Source organism: Papilio polytes, unplaced genomic scaffold (genome assembly GCF_000836215.1).
Source record: "Papilio polytes unplaced genomic scaffold, Ppol_1.0 DF820844.1, whole genome shotgun sequence".
Taxonomy (NCBI): Eukaryota; Metazoa; Arthropoda; class Insecta; order Lepidoptera; family Papilionidae; genus Papilio; species Papilio polytes.
In genome coordinates, this window is record NW_013528360.1 from 894,240 (window position 1) to 916,804 (window position 22,565).

The following is a 22,565-nucleotide window of genomic DNA, read 5'->3' on the forward strand; positions in this document are numbered from 1 at the left end:
GGTAATAATAATTTCTTAACAAAATTCTATTCCTTACTTTTCAAAACTCTTGTTTATTGTTTGTATTTTAAAAAGCATTTTTATATACATATTGAGGTGTATGTCACTTCCAAGTAGAGTTGGCGACAAGCGGCCGTAAAAACGTAGTCAAAACATTGAAGCTTATAAAACCTTGTGCGCTCTATGTGAGTGTGTTTATGAACACGAACTGTCTGTCAGAGTTTTCGTATCTGCAAGAAATTATGAACCGCTTTTAATTTTCTTTTATACAAATATGTGGCAAACGAGCAAGCGGCCACCTTAATCCGCCAAATTGGTGAAGCGACCGCTGCCAGACATCCACAATTGCAAACGCGTTGCCTACCCTAAATCGACAGAGGAGGAGACGCACATAAAGAGGATATTTTCCCTTCTTATACATCTCCTCCACCGTCAAATCCACTTTCCCATCCAATCCTCTCCTTAATAGAAAAAGGCAGGACGGGAAAGGGACTAAATGCCACAACCGATCAAACTTTTCCTCAAGCTTTGCTTTTTAAAAAAAAAATTCTTGATATTATGCATTTTTGACACTATTTTACATACTAGCTTAAAATTGAATCTGATATTGAAATGCAAAATCACTAGACTTTTAATCAATAAAAAAACAATTAAATTTCCTGATTAAAATATACACATGCAATTTACTAAAACCATATAATAACAATATACACTAAAACTTGCGTTGTATAAGGGTCCCTTATTTAAACTGTCAGACCAAACCGTTTCTATCTTATAAGATATAAACAAGCAAGAAGTCACTCGCAAATACAACAATAGTGACCCAAATCTAATATCCCTGTGCACGCGGCTTTAGCATCATTACGACCCGTGTGTATCCACCCTAACAATACAGGGAATGACAAGGTCGACAAAAAGGTGTATCCTCCTTGAATTAAGAACATCATTGTTGATATAGTTAAATTAAAATCTTGAATCTTACCAATCTTACTAATATTATAAATGCGAAAGTTTAGATGGATGGATGTTTGTTAGCGTTTGTAGCCTAAACGGCTGAACGGATCTCAATGAAATTTTGCACAGGTTTAGATCATAGTCTGGAAGAAAACATAGGCTACTTTTTATCGCTGGAATAGTTACGGTTCCCGTGGGATTCATTAATTTAGTTTTTTAATGTTTACTCGATCATTCTGCAACGGTTCAACATATCCTATTGAAATTTGGCACAGATATAAAACAAAGTCTGGAGTACACATGGGATAAGCTTCATCCCCGAGAAATGTCCGGTTCCCGAGGGATACGTAGCTTTTTGTAATTTATATAGTTTGTATGTTTTCTAATACCACGCGGACGAAGTCGCGGGCAACAGCTAGTTGTTTATATGTACCTGAAAAGTATACATATATATTATACATAAGGTTTAAAGTTTAATAATTTTAGTCCCTTTCCCTTTCCACCCTGTTCTTAAGAGGAAAGGTTGGAAAGGAAAAGCGAATTTGACGGTGGAGGTGACGCATAGGAAGGGGAAATGTCCTATTTATGTGCGTCTCCTTCTCCATCAATTAAGGGTAGGCAACGCATCTGTAATTACGGATGTTTGTGGGCAGCGGTCGCTTTCCATTTCGGTGGATTCAGGTGGCCGCTTGCTCCTTTGCCACCTTATAGTTATTATAAAAAAAAAAGTTGTCCTTCTACACCTAAACTAATATTAAAAACAGGAACGATTTGTATTTTTGTATGCCATGAATAAACTCAAAAACTACAGTAAACATTTCAGAAATGTAATAATGTAATGTACCTATAATGGTATTATTTTATTACCTATAATGGTATAGAGTACCATAGGTTATATGTGCCGTACAAACGGGTTCGGGTCCCGCGGCACAACCTACCCTTGAACTACGATTGCACCGGAGGGCATAATATTGTAAACGTACATGGAGAAAATGGTACTCACCAGCTCGATGGATTTGCGTCACCTCCTGCAGGTGCCTTGTCTCAGTCAATGTCAATCGAGTCAGTCTGGTTCAGTCAAGTCTATAGGCCCAGCGATGCTGCCTGAAGATGTATCAGCAATTTCGAACGCGAAACCGAATTTAGCGACCCCGTTCGCTACCGAAATCGACACGCCTGTTGTGTCGTCGCGTTATAAAAAGAGCAACTTTAATCCGCACAAGTTCGCGACCGTTCCGCTTGGGTGCTCGATTCCGACCTCTTTTTTCGCACCCCTCTCCGCAGGCCCCGCGCCCGTCCGTCGTGGAGAGGGTTTACTCTTCTACCCGCCCGTGCGAGAAAAATAAAATAAGCGCGCTTACCCGCACTAAACCCGGGGCGCGAAATACAAAATTATGTTCGCCACCGAATGTGGCGAACCCGTGCTATCTATACCGAACATTATATATATTACCAGAATTTATTTTTGTTCCCCGCGAACAAAGTCACATGCAAAAGCTAGTGTTAGTTTAAAGAATTATATTAAACTATGCTTTTTGCTTCAATTCTTTACTTGCTATATTTTCTAAATCCTACTACTTTTAAGTAATTATTGAAAATGTACGTTTTTCTTTCATTAAATGCTACATCTTCGTAACGATCGAAATTTCGAAATAACCTCTTATACGTGAAAGTTGTGAGCGCAATTCTCAGTTTAAATTAACAAGAACGCAACGAATACAAGCTCAGACACTATTAAGGCTATGCCACACAAGCGAGCAACTAGTAACCCTGTGCCACACAAACGAACAACTAATTTTAAGGCTATGCCACACAAGCGAACATCCAGTATTAAGACTATGCCACACAAGCGAACAACTAGTTACTAAGTAATTACAACGTTAAATGCGAATAGCATCCCGAACGTGAGCTGACTGAGAAAATAATGGAGTTGGGAACGATGATAACGCTTTTATTAACTGCGATTAAAAACATGTTAAATAAAATAGCAGTATCGGTTAGCTATTAATTAACTTATTTAAATACTAGCTGTGGAACGCGACTATGTCCGCGCGAAATTAAAATGAAAGTAGTCTGTGTTCTTCTAGATTATGTTCTACTTATGTCAAATATCGAAGAGTTTCATTAAGTCGATTGAGGGATACATATCATCCACATCGTTTCACATTTATAACACTATGGGTACCTATAAAGATCTAAGATTAATCTTTTCAGTATTATTTTGATCGATGTACAAAACTTCAAATATTTTCTCAAGAATTTATTAGAAAACATTCCAATGAACTATGGCGTAAAATGTAAGTAATTTTAATATATCGAAGCAGTTGAAATAAACATTTAATAATTGTATATTTATATTTTTTGTAACGAATCTACACAACGTTGTAATTCCAATAACAGAACAAAGGCAGTACTGAAAGATTGAATACAATCCGAGATCGAAAAGCCGAGACGAAGGTATTCGGCCCCTTTTCAAACACTCACCTCAATGCTCTTCCTTTATTGCCTAAGGGCGAGAAATACATGCATATCACCATCATTTACACTAAATAAAAGATACATAAAGGATCTCACTTGTTTTTATCCTTCAAATGGATTTTTTTTTATTCAACAAAATTGTTGAAAATGTTATCAAAGCGTAATTGAACATTGAATAGAGAAAATTACAACTAACTGTAGGCAGCGTCTAAAAAAAAATCTGTTATAAATAATTATATCCCAAGTCTCCCGGAAATAGCTTGCGAATAGTGAAATAATTTTTCAAATCGATTTGGTAGCCTATTCAATGCAAACAATCAAATTTTCTCTTTATTGCTACTCCTTATTTGTGGCGAAAGAAGTCAATAATTACAGTATGTTTTTGAAGAATTCTTTCTTTAATAAAAAGCGTAACGTAAGTTTAGGGCACTTGCGTCACGCTTTAGGCTGTATGTTTTACGCTATTAAACTTAGGGGGTAAATAAATTGGATAAAACATGTGTTGGAAAGGGACCATAAGCTACAAGCTGCCAACATCAAGGAAGTAAGATTGCCATGGTTTGTCATGTAATGTAATGTCATTTTGACATTTGCAATTGATGATTTTACAAATGTAAACATCTAAATAATATTTTCATAAATTCATGCGGATGAAGTCGCACGGGAACAGCTAGTCAGTATAGAAAAATGGCATCGCTTATACGGCCTGTTCTACACCAAAGTAATTCTACTAGTAAAAAGCGACAAAGATCACATTTCCCTTAGATTTATGAGCGTTGCGGGCTTATTTACTTTTGTTACGCATTTAGAACTCAACGACGCGGTAAATAAGATCATATACAAGTAATTTAAAAAGCTAACGAAGCAGCTAATGAAGCTAGCAAATAACATTCGTGACGTCATGACCTGAGCGGGTTCATTTAGCCAGAATATTGTGCCATTAGTCAGCCTGACCTGATCGTATGCCTCGTTACCATTTCTAATTATACTATACAAAGTTACTTTGACGACACACTTGTATGTAGAATTGTATGTATACTAGCTTTTGCCTGTGACTCTGTTCGTATGAGATTAAAAAAAAAGTGGCCTATGTGTTCTTCCAGACTGTCCTCTGCATCTATGCCAAATATTATCGAGATCTGTTCAGCAGTTTAGGCTACAAACTCTAACAACTATCCATCTAGACTTTCACAATTATAATATTAGTAATATGGTTATGTTAGTTAGGTTTTCACTGTCGAATACTGGTTCAGTCAACCTTCTTTTTAATCCTTTTGATAACCAAGTAAGCAGGGAAAAAACATGTTTGTATTACTTTAACCTCAATTAGAAGCAATCTTGGGTCACATCCTTATTAGTAGATGACAACAAATTTATTACTTTGTCATTTCATTCAATAATTTTTACAAGTTTTCCCGAACTACCGTTATTCAAAGATATTTTGATGATAATATCCATTAGATCAGTTTTGTGTCAACGTAACGAGATATAGAGCGAGGCGGCAGTCTCTTTGTTGTTCATATCAGTGACAGCAGCCGCGGGCGTTTTACCAAAAGTATTAAAGTCATCTGTTACAGTTCCTCTAGCTATTTATTATAGATATTTTAAGAGTTTTTACTGAAGAAAGAAGCTTATAAAAGTGCCTTATACTGTTTGAAAAAAAAAACACAGAGTGACATATTTTTGTACAGTTGATCTAGTGATGGGACTCACTGCAGATACCAACCAGTGCTAGGCGTGGTGGACTATGGCCAAGTCACATTAACTTGGGTAAGCTCCGAGCCCTTCGAGAGCACATAAGATAGCAGCATAAGGAATCCATATTTTTGCTCTCTGTAACTAGCACGTTCGGTTCATTTGAGGAGACCTTCAAATAAGAGACACCTGTTTCTCGATAATAGTGCTTTGAATTAGTTGACGAATATTTTAAATCGTTTAAATTTTTGAGTCACACGTAACACTAAATACAAGAGTTAAATTGTTTAAACTTTTGTAAGAAATTAATAAACGGCCAGCACTCAAGACTATTTTAGGCGACCCTCGATGGGTTAGAAACTAGTTGATGCCGCGACCGGAAAAATAGACTTGTGTGATAGCCGTTTAATAATTAGTTAAACCAACCACTAGAAACTTCATTCGTACAAGTCTTAAAGCAGGAAAATACCAAATTAAAAAACCTTCTTTGCAGATGGGAGACACGCGATCTGCAGATGTTTTTCTTACAAAAGTAATTGCACCAGCATAGTGTGAGTAAAATCTGTGAAAGGATTTTGGCAAATGCCGCACGGCTGTCTCGGTTCGTTAGATGAGCTGGCGTCGGGGCACGGCGACTGGAAATCAATACGTGTTTAGCGTAATCAAACGTTTAGCAAATATTTATCTCTTTCGTGCCAGATCCTTTTCAATTCTGTTTGGATTTTCAATTGAATGTTGGAGTACTATTTCTAGTGAACAGAATTACGCCTAATGATCATCATATAATATAAAAATGATTAGGAGGATAAAGCAAATGATTTGGATAGTCCAAGATCAAATATGCAGACCTTTATCTTTATTTCTTGCCAATTACGTTGCATCTTTAGTAAACCTCACTCTTTCTCTCTCTCTCTCTCTCTCTCTCTCTCTCTCTCTTCAAACTCATAGTCTTCTATGATAGTATGACTGTTTATATTTTCGTTTCTTATTTAAACAACATTTATGTGGTTTGATTATACATGTACACCGCCCCGTTAGATCTGTGTGTAACGAACCGATCTACTCGGCGTATTGAACATTTTTTGCCCAAATACATCTTACAGTGAATTTGTTTTATGCCCAAACACTACAGCTACTGGCAGAATGTTTTTTTTTTCTTATATGTAGGCTTACTCTATGCCCATGGCGAACACCGAGCACTGGTAGAGCGGCCATTTTGTTAATCGAGTCAGTTCCATTTGAGTCGCGATGAATTGCGCGCGCGACCATGTGTTCGGTGGACGTCAATTCAATATCTTAATCGAAACATATCGTTATGATCTATAATTATTTAGTGGAAATATGAATTGTGATATTGAGGATTACGACTACACTAATTATCAAGATAACTATTTTATTGAAATACCTAAGTACCACGCCTACAAGAAAATGTCATAAATCACCCAATATTACCTGATGTTAGTCGAAAGACTTCATCAGAAGTGGGATTCGATTTAACAAATTATCCTCTGCGTCGAGTACAAGGTCATCTACTACAAATCAAGAATATTTTCGACATTATTAATTTCGAAGATGACGAATGGATCGTATTGATATACCGAGTACCAGACCCCGTGTCTCGGTTTTATAACAGGTTACAACATGCAAGTTTCATTACGGATGAAAAGGATTACAACTAATGTAATATTAGACGGCTATGGCGACACGACTCAAAGGAATTATTCAACCACCGCGAAACTTTTTGTGTCTCAATTTTGGATTATGGCAGTACCAATTGCAGCTCCGAGGATTTTACAAGGTCATGTAATATTTCTATTATATCGTAAAGTTATTTTATTGCGAAAAAAAAACAGTCAAAATGGCCGCTCTACCAGTGCTCGGTGTTCGCCATGGGCATAGAGTAAGCCTACATATATTTAAATTCTGTTTGTTATAGAAAAGTTTTCTCTGAATTTTATAAGGTAGTAGCACGGATTCTAACGTCAACCTTGTTCCCAAGGAGGGTTTTCACAGTATGTACCGCTTTTTCATACAAATCTTTAGAGAGTCAAAAAAATGTAAAAAAGAATGAAGCCACTACGAAGTACTTTTACCATTTCGATGATTACTACCCTCCGGATAGCCAGATCATCTGGCGACGCGCTTGGAAAGGTAAATTTTTGCAATCACGACGTCTCATTTATTTTATACCTTTCTGTCCTCACAACTACGTTACCTTAAACAAACCGTCAATGAGTAAATGTATGTTAAAAAATCTATATTCACAGTATAAATGCCACAAACATCGGTAGCTAATTAACATCATAAGCCTGTGAGGTTTACGTTCGCTCACGTCGCACGGCTTTTGATGAATGTGACATGGATTTAGATAAGGCGTTTGAAAAAACGTTTCCCCTAAAGTAGGCGCTTTGTTACTTCAACCGGAATCAGTTTAGACATTTTCGTGTTTATAGCTTTAGTAACATGGTTTATCTGTGAAAAGGAATTATGCGTATAAAAACAGTATTCAGACCGCGCGCACATCTGAAACTATTTCACAACTGTGACTTGCTTTGATTCCTATGAGATTATATGGAGGTGCGCACACTACTCGATTTTTTGCGTTAAACAAGTGAATTGGCCGCGAAACAATCGACAATCGCACAATTGTTGTGCGATAGTTTAGTAGTCAAAGGTACGCCCGCTCTTAATGTTAATTATTGAAAGTTATTTGACTTATAAAGGACGAATTTTAAATAAGACAAATGTATATTCCGCGATATTATAGCCGTGGCTTTCTACTTTTAATCATGAACGAAAATATAATTTTTTCACATTGATTGACTGATGACGTCACCCATAATTAGAATAATTTTCCCTTAATAAAGGACTATCAACTCGTTCTATGTCAGCGTTGACAAGTTCTATCCTCCCGCAACTCCGGATAGACTCAAAATTCCTCAGTAGGAGCATAAAGTTGTAATGATAAAAGAATAGTAATTCAATTGAACAGTGTTATGTTTATATATCTAGTTCTCAATATACATACTTGTTATACGTCACTACAGAGTTGACAATGGATGTTGTGACGTCATGCGGAAATAGAAACGCTTGTGCCGTGCTCGAGGGACGACACCGGAACTGACCTACACGATGTTATGTCGCCTCTATTGAAACTGAATGTACCTATGTTATTCTATATTTATGACGTCACTAACTCATGAAATCGAGCTGTATGATAGGATAGGATATCTCTTTGACTACCAAGAGTAACCCTTAATAAGAGAAATTTTAGCTAATTGAAAGAGTCAACTACATGATTAGTAGTATGGCAGTTAGTGGTCAACGTTTTTCGAATTATTAATATTAAAACAAAAGCTAAACGAAACTAATATTACGAGTAGACCAGCACAGAATAACCAGATTTGAGGTACAATAGTTAAACGTAATAATATTTGCACATAGAAGCATTCAATGTTTAACAATTCCTTTTCGTAACAAAGATGGCGCCACTTTCACAATCACTAACCATCCAATCTTTTTCAGTTTTGACGTGCGCGGGCGCAGCTTCAATAAAGCGCTGCACTGGTCGGACCCAGCCGCGTTCGGGAGAAGGGCGTACTTCGTCACCATGTCACGACCTTCGTCACTTAACGTGGAGGCAGTCCAGCTTGATGACGAGGGCATCTACCGCTGCAGGGTCGACTTCAAGAACTCACCGACAAGGAATTTTCAGATACGCCTCAACGTTGTTGGTAATTTCTTTCTTGATTAATTTATTGCACAAAAAATGACCACAACTTCTATCTTTATCGTCATCTTGTCTGACTCAAAAGAAAAATTTAAAAAAAACCTTTTATTAAAACATCCTGCTAATTACGAATCTATTATAATCAGTATATTATTTGTGCAGTGCCGCCCCATCAATTGCTGTTGTATGACGAGAACGGAAGAGACGTGGCGGGCGTGATTGGACCCTTGGAGGAGGGCGGCAACTTCACATTGCTCTGCGAATTGAGAGGCGGTAAGATAAAACTCTTCTCTTATTATCAACAGTATGTTCTCGTAATTCATAGTCGATTTTAACTTGTTTAATATGTGAAAGTAAGTACAAAAGGCAAATATTTATTTCAATTAAAAACAGCGCCATCTTTCGCACAAGGCACGTCATTAGATTTGTTAGTTAACTTTTTTATGAATTAACAATTTAAAGCGTAGTTATAATTACAATTGATTAGAATAATACAATAATTAATAATAATTATGTAGTCGCACACGTATTAGTTGCCGGATGCTTGTTCTAACAAGCAACATAAATTTGATCCGCCGGGTGCCTCGAGACCGGAGATATTATAACTTAACTGGGCTTTATAACCTCAAAGGTATAAACTTCAAAGGTTAAGCAAACATCGAATGCAATATTATTTATTTGAATATACAAAATACATTTTAGGCAAGATAAACATAAAAATTACCACTAAAACTAATTTCTCCTTAACTCTAGATACTATTAACCGATTTCTGAAATTCTTTCACCGTTAAAAAGTTACGTTATCACTAAGTAATATAGGCTATTTTTTATAGGCTATTACTATTTTTTTAATATCAACAAATATCAACAGTTCTAATTATAAAACACTAAGTTGATAGGCAAGTAAATATCTGAAGCCATTGTGAAAACGTTCAAGTTGTTTAAATAGCAAACATTTCCAATGTGTCTCGGAATGTGTATTTTGGGTTCTCATCGGCTATAGTTCGGGTATATTTTAGTTTGCGGGTGTGACGACGAATGTTAATGTCTTGGGACACCCTGTTTATGTTTGTTCGTAGTTGTAGACAATTGTGTTTGATATTATATACTAAAACAATATAGTTAGTGGTTATGTTTGACCATTGTAAAGGACATATAATTATGATTTATATATGTACCTTTCTTACTTTGTATATATTAAAGCACAATACAGTCAGTTCTAACTGAACACATGAACTGTTTAGTTGAAACTGTGCTTGTTTAGGCAAAACTTTAATTGTATTTTATTGTTTATTTTATTCTTTATTTTATTGTTTAAACTGAGCGTATGTATGACCGGTTTCCAAGCTATATTTCACCATTCGTAAGTGTTTTGGTTCGATGTTTTCATGAAATGCGTTTCTGAACTGTAAGACTCGAGTTTTACTCTGTTCAAACTTAGAAGAATCTAACACTAATGAGTCACTATGTAATCTATACTTCTATACTCAATATAATAAAGCGTAAACATACTTTGTGGCGTAAGATGTCAGCAATCACAGCATATTTTTGAAGAATTATTTTTTTTAATAAAAAGCCTTACACTTACATCACGCTTTAAGCTAAATATTTTCACGGTATTAAACTTAGAGGGTTAATATTGGATAAAAAAACCCTAATGTGGGTAAGGGGCCATAAACTACAACCTGCCAACGTCAAGGAAGTAAGAAAGCCATAGTTTGTTATTTTGACATTTGCAATTGATAATTTGGCAAATATAAACAATGAAATAAAATTATCATAAATTCATGCGGATGAAGCTGCATGGCAGCAGCTAGTGAAATAAATGGAAACTTCTGCAACCCTACAGTAGTGCGTTAAGCAATATTAACTATTATTTTAAATGTCCGATAAATGTTATAGGATGTTTCTGGAACGATTTCCAAAGTAGACGTCCTTCGTATGATGACTTATCAAATAGAACACAAATTGCAAACACAAAGGCCGGCCAACTTGACATGAACGGAACGTAAAGAGATTCAATTTATAAAATGACAGATTTCAAGAAAACATCAAAGGAATGAAACAACAGAGGCCGCATGGAAAGGAAGGGTGCTTTGTACTGCGGTGAAGGAAAGAAAATTGCTTTTTGTTATAAATTTCGATATTTTATTTACCTTTGTTATATCAGTTAATAGGTTAGTAACTTTTAAAACGAAATCATTAAATTACCACTAGCTGTCGCCCACGATTTCGCCCACGCGAAATTCTGTAAAAGCTTTGTAAGTAGTCTACGTGTTCTCCCAGACTATGCTCTACATCTGTGCTGTTAAGAGATTCGTAGTGACAAACGTCGATATATCATGTCAAAATATACCAATTTTTCGCATGTATAACCCTAGAATAAAAAAAATAATTAGTTACATCTTACTTAAATCGTCGACCATAGAAATTAATGTCATACAATGGTAGTAAATATATGTTAGTTAGGAGCCAAAATTACTTACACTATGTAGTTTGGGCTTTTGAGCTCGACATATCGGGAATGGTGGGCAATCTTGGTCACATCTCGACCTCTAGATTGTGCCCTTTGTGAGTCCGTGAAAATGATTCGTGTTATTTTATATTTTTCTGTATGAAATGTTACTGGATGTCACGTATATTTCGTAATTTATTTTCACTGTACAGAATAAGTGAAAAATTGCGTGTAAATGGTATTTTCAAACCTTAATATATTCAATTCCATATTAAAAATATGTTACACTTAGTGTTAGGTCTCAATGTAAACGGGCCATTCTTCATTTTAATGAATGTTTGAATGAAACGTAAAAATAAATTAATGTCGAAATATAAAAATAATGAAATTCAAAATCGTGTCATAACTCGGTACTAGCGACATCTATTGACGAACTTATTGTATGAAAAGTTCGACGCTGAACAAAATATCGATTTGCTAACTACTTAGATTATAGTTTAATATTGTGGTGTTAAGAAAGATTACCTACATAATTTCTACCCATCTAGTTTTTGATATAAGCCACTATATAAAATAGTCTGGGCGTCTGTCCTGCGACTTCGCTTCCGTCGTTTGTTATAAATTTATTTTCATTACCTACGACAACAATGGACGTCCAGTGCGCGTTCATTTTTATTTTACGTTGAACAAAAGTTACGAGTCTGTAATTTACTTTAGCGAGTGCAATAATAGAGGTACATTTATTTTATATGTCGTGTGTGTTTGTGATAGTACACAGAACTGCATTAGCTTTGATCATCTCGAGTTAACACGATACAAAACCACATTAAAAAGTTGCAGTGGTTATTACACAAAAATACTAAAGTCTTGTCAATGTATCTTAATAGCCTTTATTTTATTTTGATCTAAAGATTTAGATCCTTTTTCATACTAATTGGTATCATACATACTTTTCCATACAACTCTCTCAGCTGTAATTTATATTCACACGTCTTAAGCATTTTATCTTTCTTTCTCTATGATATTTCTCCAATCTATGCTTGTCTTAAAATTTCTAAATGACACAAACGTAATTTATTTCTGTATAAAGATATCATCGAGGTAAATTAAATCTCTAGCAATGTGAAATATAATTTAAAAACCTATTAATTGTAATGTTATTTCAAAGCAATTTATGAATTGTAACAAAATTCGACAACGGTTAAATTAAAAGACAACTCGAAAACATTAAAAAAATATGACATAAAAAAATGTAAACACAAAGGTAAAATGTTAAGTTGACAGAAACAGGAATAAGAAGATCCAATTTATCAAATGACACGCCACGCGGCAACATCAAAGGGCCGAGACACCGACGTAAACAAGTCGGAGGGGACTTGACTTGAGCCGTCCGAGCCGACGGAAAGACGATAATATTTCCGGTTCAAATCATACATTTCGAGTTTTACACGTTGTTGAAATGTGTCACTTTTGCAACTTTGGGCTTCCACTGTTTAGCAATGTACAGTCGGGGAAACTGGCGGTGTTCCACTTTAAAAGCTACAATCGTTTGAACATTTTGAAACGAGTCGCGGAACATGAATCAAAACAACGCAGCTTATAAAAGTCATTTAGTGATACAATGCTAGTTTCTTTTTATTGTAATCTCTTTTTGCACTCACTGATATTTTTTTTATTTCATCTGCAATCAGTCTTTAAAACTTTAAGCAAATGAGAGGAAACATTGGAATTATAAAATTTTTTCTCCATTGAGAAACTTCTTTTACAGAAGACCCTGACTGATGTTATCGTTACATAATAGTGGCCCGTTTGAGTATGGTATCTAAATAGTTGTTTGTACGAAGAGACGAAGTTTGTCTCCTTGCAATGAACAAGACATTTTATCCTGGAATGGAATACCGCGGATTTGCCCGACTGTACTTGTTGTTGAAATTCTCTCTAACATGTTAAGAATACATATAATAATTTATTTATTCCAAAGCATATGTTACGCTAAACATAAGCACGTACAGATTAAACCAATATTTACGAGGGCACATAAAGTATTCACCTGCTTCATGCTGATATGTAAATCAATTTGTATTATGGTGAAAGCGAAAATATATTAAGGAATAAATTAACTATACGAGTGTGTGAATAAAAATGGTAGTAGGAGATAATGGCAACACAATTAAAAACAAAATCGATCAAGAATCTCGTCTCAAATTATTATAGTAAACCTATAGAAGACAGAAATTTAAAAATATCACGTTCCACGGTTTATAAAAGTCAACATGAAGAAGTTATGTCGTATTTTATGGTTTAGGATTCTCAGGTTTTAATCAGAAATTTCATACGTATTTATTCACATGCAGGACTAATAGATTACAAGTCAAATGTAAACCTCGGAGCTACCGCTTACAAAGATTTGATTACCAACTTGATTCAGAAGTATTCAAGAATGTTTCCCATATCCTTTGAGTGAAAGCTATTCGTACCATAATTCTACGCTTCAATACATATCCCATTGAGCCAGCCCTCGACTTTTTCCATGGTGTATTGATTTGCTTTCAAGTCTATCTCGAAGTAGGTCGAGCGGTAAAGGTTAGGTGAAGGTATATTTGATTTGATGAATTATTTAGTTTCTTCGTGCTGTTATAACCATGCAATTTCTTTTACATATTATAGGTTAACTAAGAGGCAAGCGGCCACCGGAATACTCTGATATAGCGAAACAAGTGGATGCAAAATGAAAAGAAGTTTCTTTCCTGCGTCATCTCCGTCAATTCCACTTCATTTTCAAATCATTTACTTGTAACAAAAGGATAAGACCGTGGATTAAAATTAAGACTCCAGCAATCACGCTCATCACACGAAACGAAAGGTTACTTGACGCTTGTCTTGTGTTGTCATGGTGCACTGGATGAGTCAGCAGTTCGTGCAACAGATCTGCACCACTACCAGTAACAATTTGCTGGTGTCTACCACTATTGCTTTAGTAATTACACATTGTTTGAACACGTAACAGTGGAATTCCACTACCGTAATGACAAATTGCAGTTTCTGTTTTGTTGAAGAGAATAAAAATGGATTAGTGTAAACGTATACGATAGCAGGAAAATTCTAAGCTTATCAATGAATTTTGATATACTTTAATTTGTAACTCGTTTGTATCAAATTGTGGCTATAAATTACACAGTCATCGTTTAATTTATACGTTCAATAGACGGAAGTAAACCAATATCTAAAATTTACCTATTAATATATCCGTATAATATTTTACACGTCAAAAATTGTATCGGTAGTTTTGCTTTCAGACTGTAGACACAATGAATCCAATCTTAGTAGCAATAAGCGACCTGGTTCGAACCGTATGAGGTCTGCACGATATAAATGATCTTTCAATTCCAGAAGAACGAACGTATTTTTCAAAGCAGTGTTACTTCGATAGTACTGAAACAAACGACGATCCGACTTCGTGAATACTCTTGGATTCAATTTCTTAGTTTAGAAAATGTTTTTTTTTTTCATAACTTTTAGTTAATAATTTTTATGTCCATAAAGTAGATAAGATACTTTAGTTTTAAAACTAGCTGTTCCCGTGCGATTTACGTTTGTCAAATTATCAATTACAATTATCAAAATGACATGACATGATTACAACCTTGCTTCTTTGATGTTGGCAGCAACATAGGGTTTTTTTCCCACATTAGGTTTGTTATCCAAAATATTTACTCCTAAGTTTAATGACGAGAAAATATATAGACTAAAGCGTGACGTAAGTGTAGGGCTTTTTATTACAAAACGAATTATTCAAAAATATGCTGTAATTGCTGACATCTTAAGCAACAAAGAAGTGTGTGTTTACGTTGATCTTATAATAGTATAGAAGTATAGATGAGGCTTTAGGATCATAACTTTATTTCTTACTTCTTAGTAATATTACAAGTGCTAAAGTTTGAATGGATTGAGGTATGTTTGTTAGAGTTTGTAGCCCTAACGGTTGGACGGATTTCGATGATATTTTGCAGAGATGTAGTGGATAGACTGGAATAATACTTATATCACTTCCTTTTTTTTAATTTATCGGGGCTAGAGTCGCAAGTGAAAGCTAGTATCTGTCATCCAATTGTGAAGCTGTTATTCACTTTATTCTTCCCAAGATGATCTTAAAGAAACAAAGTGTTAGTCTTCAGTTTTTGTAGCGTGTTATATTGATCTCTTTGCTGGCTGATTGAAGTAATCTAGAAAACTTTGTGACAGTTGGTATCTCTTAACCTAAGTTCTGAGCTCACCGCCTCGGAACGGCCGTATTGGATTTAGCAAGATTGGCTTCCACTCGCCCCGCTTGTTATCAAAACTTTTTAAACTCTTTCGAACCTCGTCTGATAGGTATTTGTGATTTTGTTTCGAATCTGTTTTGTTCTTCCATATTGTGTTACATTTTTATTTACATAATAAGTAACATTTAGCTTTGCTCTGCGAATAAAAGAAGAGCACAATAATTTAATAAACGAAGAAACTCATAGATATATTTTTATGCTGTCAACATTTTATAACAATAAAAAACACAAACAATGACAAGCTTATTTAGAAGAAATATTAGCTATGCCACTATTCAAATACTAATAATTAACCTTACATCTAGTTTAACACAGTATAATTACCAATTTTTGTCACCCAGGTCGTCCACAACCAACGCTCACGTGGCTGATCAACAATAGAACTATAGAAGACCATACTATACTTAAGAACGATGGCAAAGTGATTGTTAGTAAAATCTCCATCGGAGGCGCAGAGAGGAGCTGGTTGAACACGACTGTGAGATGTCAGGCCACCAACACTGCACTACTCAGTCCACATGAGAGGACGGCTAGAGTTGAAATGCATCGTAAGTAGAGTAGATTACATATTAATGAGCCGACTTCTAGATTTGTAAGCATTATACTGCAAGAAAAATGTGACCAATACGCCAGTGAGCAATAAATCTTATCTTAATATCCTTAAGACAGTATGCATAGGCCAGTTAAATATTTAATTTAAGTCTTTTTTCCTTTTCACCCTTTTCTTAAGAGCAAGGATGAGAAGGAAAAGCGGATTTGGCGACGGAGGAGACGCATAAAAGGGGGAAATATTCTGTTTATGTGCATTTCCTCTTCTATCGATAAAGGGTAGGCAACGCATCTATAATTCCGGATGCCTAGGGTCTGCGGTCGCTTCAACACTTGCTCGTTTGCCACCTTGTGGTACAAAAAATATCAAGTTAAGTGATAAGTTGTGGGATAATCAAATATAGTGCTAGCAACTTGTGCACCTGGTACTGGTATTCGAATTAAACCTTACTCATAACTTTTTTTTTATAATATAGTATGGCAAACGAGCAAGCGGCCATCTGAATCCACTGAAATGAAAAGCGTCCGCTGCCCATAAACATCCGCAATTGCAGATGCGTTGCCTACCCTTAGTTGACGGAGGAGGAGACGCACATAAAAAGGACATTTCCCCTTCCTATGCGTCTCCGCCATCGTCAAATCCACCTTTCCTTCCCATCCTTTCCTCTTAAGAAAAGCGTGGAAAGGGAAGGGAAAATTAGGCCTCCTAATACTTTTCCTCATAACTTTTCCTGGCAAGTAACTATTTATTTAGTGTAATAACATACAATATCTGTTCATTAGATCCTCATACATTTCACATCGTACTACAAAACTTTGTATAGCTGCAATTAAAGCTAAACATTCTAGTTTCAAATATAATGATGCGCTATTGGAACGTATCAGAGATGCTTCGGCAAAGGCAATTACCAGAATTAAGTTGCGCTAAAGCCGAGCACACAAATCGTGAGATACGAATTTGTCTTGGCACGTTTCTGTGCTCCTGATTAATGCAGCGAGGATTTGCAAAGACGCTTTGACTGGTTTACGGCTTGTTCGATACATTTCTAGATATTTTAATGCTCTAATTAAAGTTTTTTTTTAATTATTTCTGCAAAGTAAATTGCAATATTTTCCACAATTGAAAATATCACGTTGCGATGTGGAATAGCTTGTCGATGGTTTTTACAAACAATTGCGACTTAGGGGTCTTCAAGAAAAGAACGTAAATCTCCCATAAGGTCTGGATACTTCTGATATTCCTCTGGTGTTCGGAATGTGTTGGGCGTTGAATCAACTAATATCAGACGATTCTCTGCTCGCTCTCTTCTCCAATATATTTTTTTTTTACTATCCTGGATCAAAGTTACAGAATAGAAACCTGTCAAAACTTTTTTTTTATCTATGTAAGAAATGCCTGAATAACCTTTATTTAAGATCTTTATTCTCTTCTACAATCATTTTCGGTACATTTTAAGCAATTTGGTTCCAATATCTTTCAAATGTTTTCCAATTAAATGCTAGTGAAGTAAATGTTCTTATCAAATCAATCATTTCATGTATATCTACTGTAGTATAATTTTAATTTGTGTATCCTAAGGTAAATACGTTCTGCTTAATTATTTACGTAATTCTGTCGAGGTATCCGCGTATCTGTACATGTCTGGTACTAAACTGCAACACGTTTAATGGTATAAGCTTCCAAGTAGTTAGTGTCTCGAATGGATTTATGTGCATTCGTGTAGGAGATTTCCTGTACACCGACTCATTTGCAAATTTACTACTTGCTTAACTTAGTTAAAACAGATTACTGTTTTCAATTTTAGATAATTTAGAGTATATCAGTTTCTTGTGACAGGATTTTGCTCAAGAGCTGCGGCAATTCTTTGATGTAGATTTATTTAAACGAAAAATTACTTTCTTTTCGTAATGCTATAAAAATCATTCATCGATGAACACTCCGCTATTTAAGGAACATTAGATAGTCACTTACTTGTTTGGCAATATTTGACTTCTGACTAATATTATAAAGAGAAAAGATTTTTAATTTTGGAAACATTGAAATAACACAAAAACTACTGACCCGATTACAAAAATTCTTTAACCATTAAAAACCTACGTTATCACTAAGTAACATAGGCTGTCTTTTGCTATTTTTTTAATTGCACGTGCATAAAAAAATGGCTTTAAAATATTATTTTGTTTTAGTTCGTCCAACATCAGTGTACATAGTTGAGAAGCCGATACAAGTCTCCGCGGATACGGAGGTGACCCTCGTGTGCGTGTCGCACGGCAGTCGTCCACCCGCACAGATCACATGGTTCAGAGAGAACAGGAAATATACCAGGGGAAAGGTACATAAAAAAAATAGATTATAGTTGAATTATTAATCCACCTTTTTCATATATTGTACTGAGACTTAGAAGGGAAAGATGAAATTTAAACACTTTTTTTTAAGATTCTAACTTTTGAAGGCTTTGTACAGTCTCGGAATTTAACAGTGTCCTTCAGGAAAAATTGCCTTGTTCATTGTAACGAGACAAACACCGTTACTTTCTACAAATAACTAATTAGATAGCAGTGAGTGCAAACGAAGGAATAAGAATAAAAAGTAACTAGCCTTGAATAACTAACCAATTTTTTTTCATACAGACATTTTATAAGCTGCGTTGAGTGACACTTTTAAAGTGGAACATCGCCAGTTTCCCCGACTGTACATAAAACATTTAAACAAAGACTTTGTCAAATCTAATTTGCGTTAGTTATAAAAGTTAAGAAGTAATTAAACATCAAAGTAAAAATAAAAAATAAGACATTTTAAAATTTCAAAGTAGTGTTATTATTAAATTTGTTTGTAGAATACGGAGTTTTCGAACGAGACGTCAACAATAAGCAGGCTGACAATGCTTCCTCAGCCGGAAGACGACGCGGCGGTAATAAGGTGTCGGGCGGACAACCCCATTCTGAGGGTGGCTTTAGAAGATTCTTTCAGGATGAGCGTAGTCTGTAAGTGCCTTTAATAACGCTGATTTATTTTGTATATCCCGTTTTTATTTTATTTTTAGTTCAATATTGGATAATTTGAAAATTCTCGCTTCTAACCTTGAAATTACTTACATATTTATCAACTTCTCGAGCGTAATGACACTTTCAGTGACTTATTTTGTTAATTGTTATCGCTGAGTGGAGATATCTCGTACCAAATCTTCACTAAGCCTTAAAGTTTTGGAGTTAAAGTGTTACCATAGCTGGTGAAAATATAAAACAATTGAAAATCAAATCCAAGATGGCTTCTCCATTTGTAGCAATATTAGCACCCACTGCGGTGTTAACCCTTTATTTGACGGTGTTTTTTTTTGTAGGAAAAACACTGATTTTTTAGTGTTAATTTTTTAGATAAAATGTGGTGATATGAATAAATAGTTTTTTTAATAGTTGTTCATCACACTGGACACTATCGTACTAAGGTTTAGTGAAAGATAATGAGAAGTTTCTCTCACAGACAGGCCAGTTCTCACCATGTCACTGGGCAGTACACTCAACCCCAATGACATAAAGGAGGGCGACGACGTGTACTTTGAGTGCAACATCAGAGCAAACCCGAAAGAGCATCGCATCTCCTGGTATCATAACGTGAGTGAGTTAACACAGATATATTCGCACAACTATTAACACAATAATAAGAATACGTACCTGTACTATTATTATAAATAGAAAAAAATGTATTTTTGGATTTTGTACATATTAAAATAACTTAAAAATTTCAATACAAAGCTACAGTTTCACTGACTAACATACATACATAAGAACGTGTGAATTAAAAAAATGTAGATTTATTTCAATTTCACGCGGACGAAGTCGCGACCAACAACTAGTCTATACTAATAATATAAAGAGGATATTTTGTATTTTATGATTTTTATATGTATTGAAATAACTGAAGAACTATTGAACCGATTTCAATTCATATATTTCATACACCATTAAAAAGCTATGTCATCACTGAGTAATATAGAATATTTTTTTTTATTCACGTGGATGAAGTCGCGAGCAGCAGCTAGTTTTAATTGAAATTCGAACCGTACTTTGCTTACTGTCGTATTGCAGCAATAGATCAAATAACATTTTAGTTTCCATACACAAATATACGGATTCTAAGAGAAATTAAAATCGTTTTACTTAAAAATATATCCAACTAATGTTTTGTTACCCGCAAAATTCAACTGGGAAAGGTAAAATTTCAAATTTAACCGAAATAAACGGCTTATTTCCGCCGTGAAATTTCCCGCTAAACCTCCGATCCACCGAATAGCGTTGCGGTTTAAAACAAGGAACATAAAATATAATCATGTACAAAATACTGCGTCCGTTGCCGGCGGTGCGCAAATTGGCCAATATTTCTCAAGCATTCGAGGAGTAGACCTTTGAATACACCTGAGCAAAAATCAATACGCTATTGTTAAAGCGGGCGCACACCTTTGATCAAACTATAGCACAACTGTTGTACGATTGTCGATTGTTTCGCAGACAATTCAACTGTTTTGTTGCACAACTAAAAATCGAGTAGTGTGCGCACCTCATAGCAATCAAAGCGCAACTAAACAGTGGTGCAATAGTTTAATCAGAGGTGTGCGCACGTTCTAACTCTTAGACTAAAGACTCGGGTCAAATAATGCCAAAATAATACAAAATGTAATCCTAATTGATTTGGGGGACGGAACATATCTTCCCTCTGTAGGTTATTTTCTCTGTCCATTAAGATAGGTAACGCACGGACAACCTTTCAACTCAGAAATAATTCATATTGTAATAAAAATGAACGTTATTTTGCATTTCAAACATGGTTCATAGATTTTTCATTACAATATCAGCACAATTTCTAGGACCAGCAAGTGACACAGAACATGTCCTCCGGTGTCTTCATTAGCACCAAGTCGCTGGTGCTGCAGCGGGTGATGAGACGCGACGCTGGTCTCTACACCTGCAGGGCAGCAAACCAGATCGGCGAGGCCAGTAGTCAGGCGGTATATCTCAGAGTACAATGTACGTATTCATTAATAGTTCCAAAAGTTTATCTTCAGATTACTATATGTACGTCCCCAGTGAGGGGCTTGGACCATACCCTAACTGAGAGGTGCCTAGACCATAGTCAACCACGCTGGCACACTGCGAGTTGGTTGACTTCACATATATTTTTGAATTTCTTCTCTGATAGGTGAAGGTTGCGTCACGATGATTTCCTTCATCGTAAGAACGTCGGGTAAATTATGTACTTATGAAATTCTAAACTAGAGTATATTCTTATTGAGATAAAACTTCTAACAGCAACTATTCCTTTAGATGCACCAATTTGCGAGCAGCCTTCACCTCTACTGATCGGTGCGAGATTCGACGAGTCTCTGCGCGTGCGGTGCACTGTGAGCGCGGACCCCGCTGACGTCAGCTTCTACTGGCAGTTCAACAACAGCGGCGAGAGCTTCCAAGTCTCACCCGCTAGATATGGTAACATATTTACTACAGAAATTTACTTTTGTTACAGCAAAGAGGTCAATTGTATCTAGGAAAACACTGATCTTATGATACCCGTAATCTATTGCCTTATCTGACACTGTTGATTTCTAAACAAAATGAACGCTCTAGTAAACTAGCTTTTATTTCTTAATATATTTCAACAAAATACTATAATTGCAATAAATTATGTGGTACGAGCTGTTGCCCGCGACTTTGTCTGCGTGGACAAGAAAACAAACTATATAAATTAAAAAAAAGCTACGTATCCCTCAGGAAGCGGACATTTCTCGGGGATGAAGCTTATCCCATGTGTACTCCAGAGTTTGTTTTATATCTGTGCCAAATTTCAGTAAGATATGTTGAACTGCTGCAGAATGATCGAGTAAACATTAAAAAACTTTAATGAATCCCACGGGAATCGTAACTATTCCAGGGATAAAAAGTAACAAACATCCATTCACCTATCCATCTATCCATCTAAACTTTCGCATTTATAATATTAGTAAGATAATAGCTTTTGCTCGCAACTCCGTCCGCGTGGACATAAAAAACAAAAGTGAGTACCCTATGTGTACTTCCAGACTATCCTTGTACATCTATACAAATTAATGTACTAATCTGGTATTCCAAACAGGTTTTTGTCCAGTAGTGGAGAGATAAAAGCTTGTGATAATGTTAATATATTTTTATCTAAGTATCGACGGGAGGCACAGCTAGCGAGCTGCGGTACCGCGCGGCGAGTGAACGTGACTACGGCGCCTTGCTCTGCCGCGCGACCAACGCTGTTGGCCGGCAGAAGAAACCCTGCGTCTTTCAAATTGTACCAGCAGGTAACTTTATAATAAGTTAAAGCGCGCAGACCTTTAACTAAACTATCGCACAACTGATCAGT

General features: G+C 35.6%; 1 protein-coding gene across 1 annotated transcript in view; it reads left to right on the forward strand.

The window, feature by feature from the left end:
- LOC106110172 (nephrin-like) overlaps positions 1-22,565 on the forward strand; it is a 100,937-nt gene that overhangs the window by 72,740 nt on the left and 5,632 nt on the right. The window contains exons 4-12 of the mRNA XM_013291901.1: positions 8,653-8,861; positions 9,020-9,130; positions 15,976-16,182; positions 18,371-18,516; positions 19,021-19,168; positions 19,665-19,795; positions 21,046-21,205; positions 21,503-21,664; positions 22,369-22,503. Coding sequence (XP_013147355.1) covers positions 8,653-8,861; positions 9,020-9,130; positions 15,976-16,182; positions 18,371-18,516; positions 19,021-19,168; positions 19,665-19,795; positions 21,046-21,205; positions 21,503-21,664; positions 22,369-22,503 — 1,409 coding nt within the window. The remainder of the gene's footprint in view (positions 1-8,652; positions 8,862-9,019; positions 9,131-15,975; positions 16,183-18,370; positions 18,517-19,020; positions 19,169-19,664; positions 19,796-21,045; positions 21,206-21,502; positions 21,665-22,368; positions 22,504-22,565) is intronic.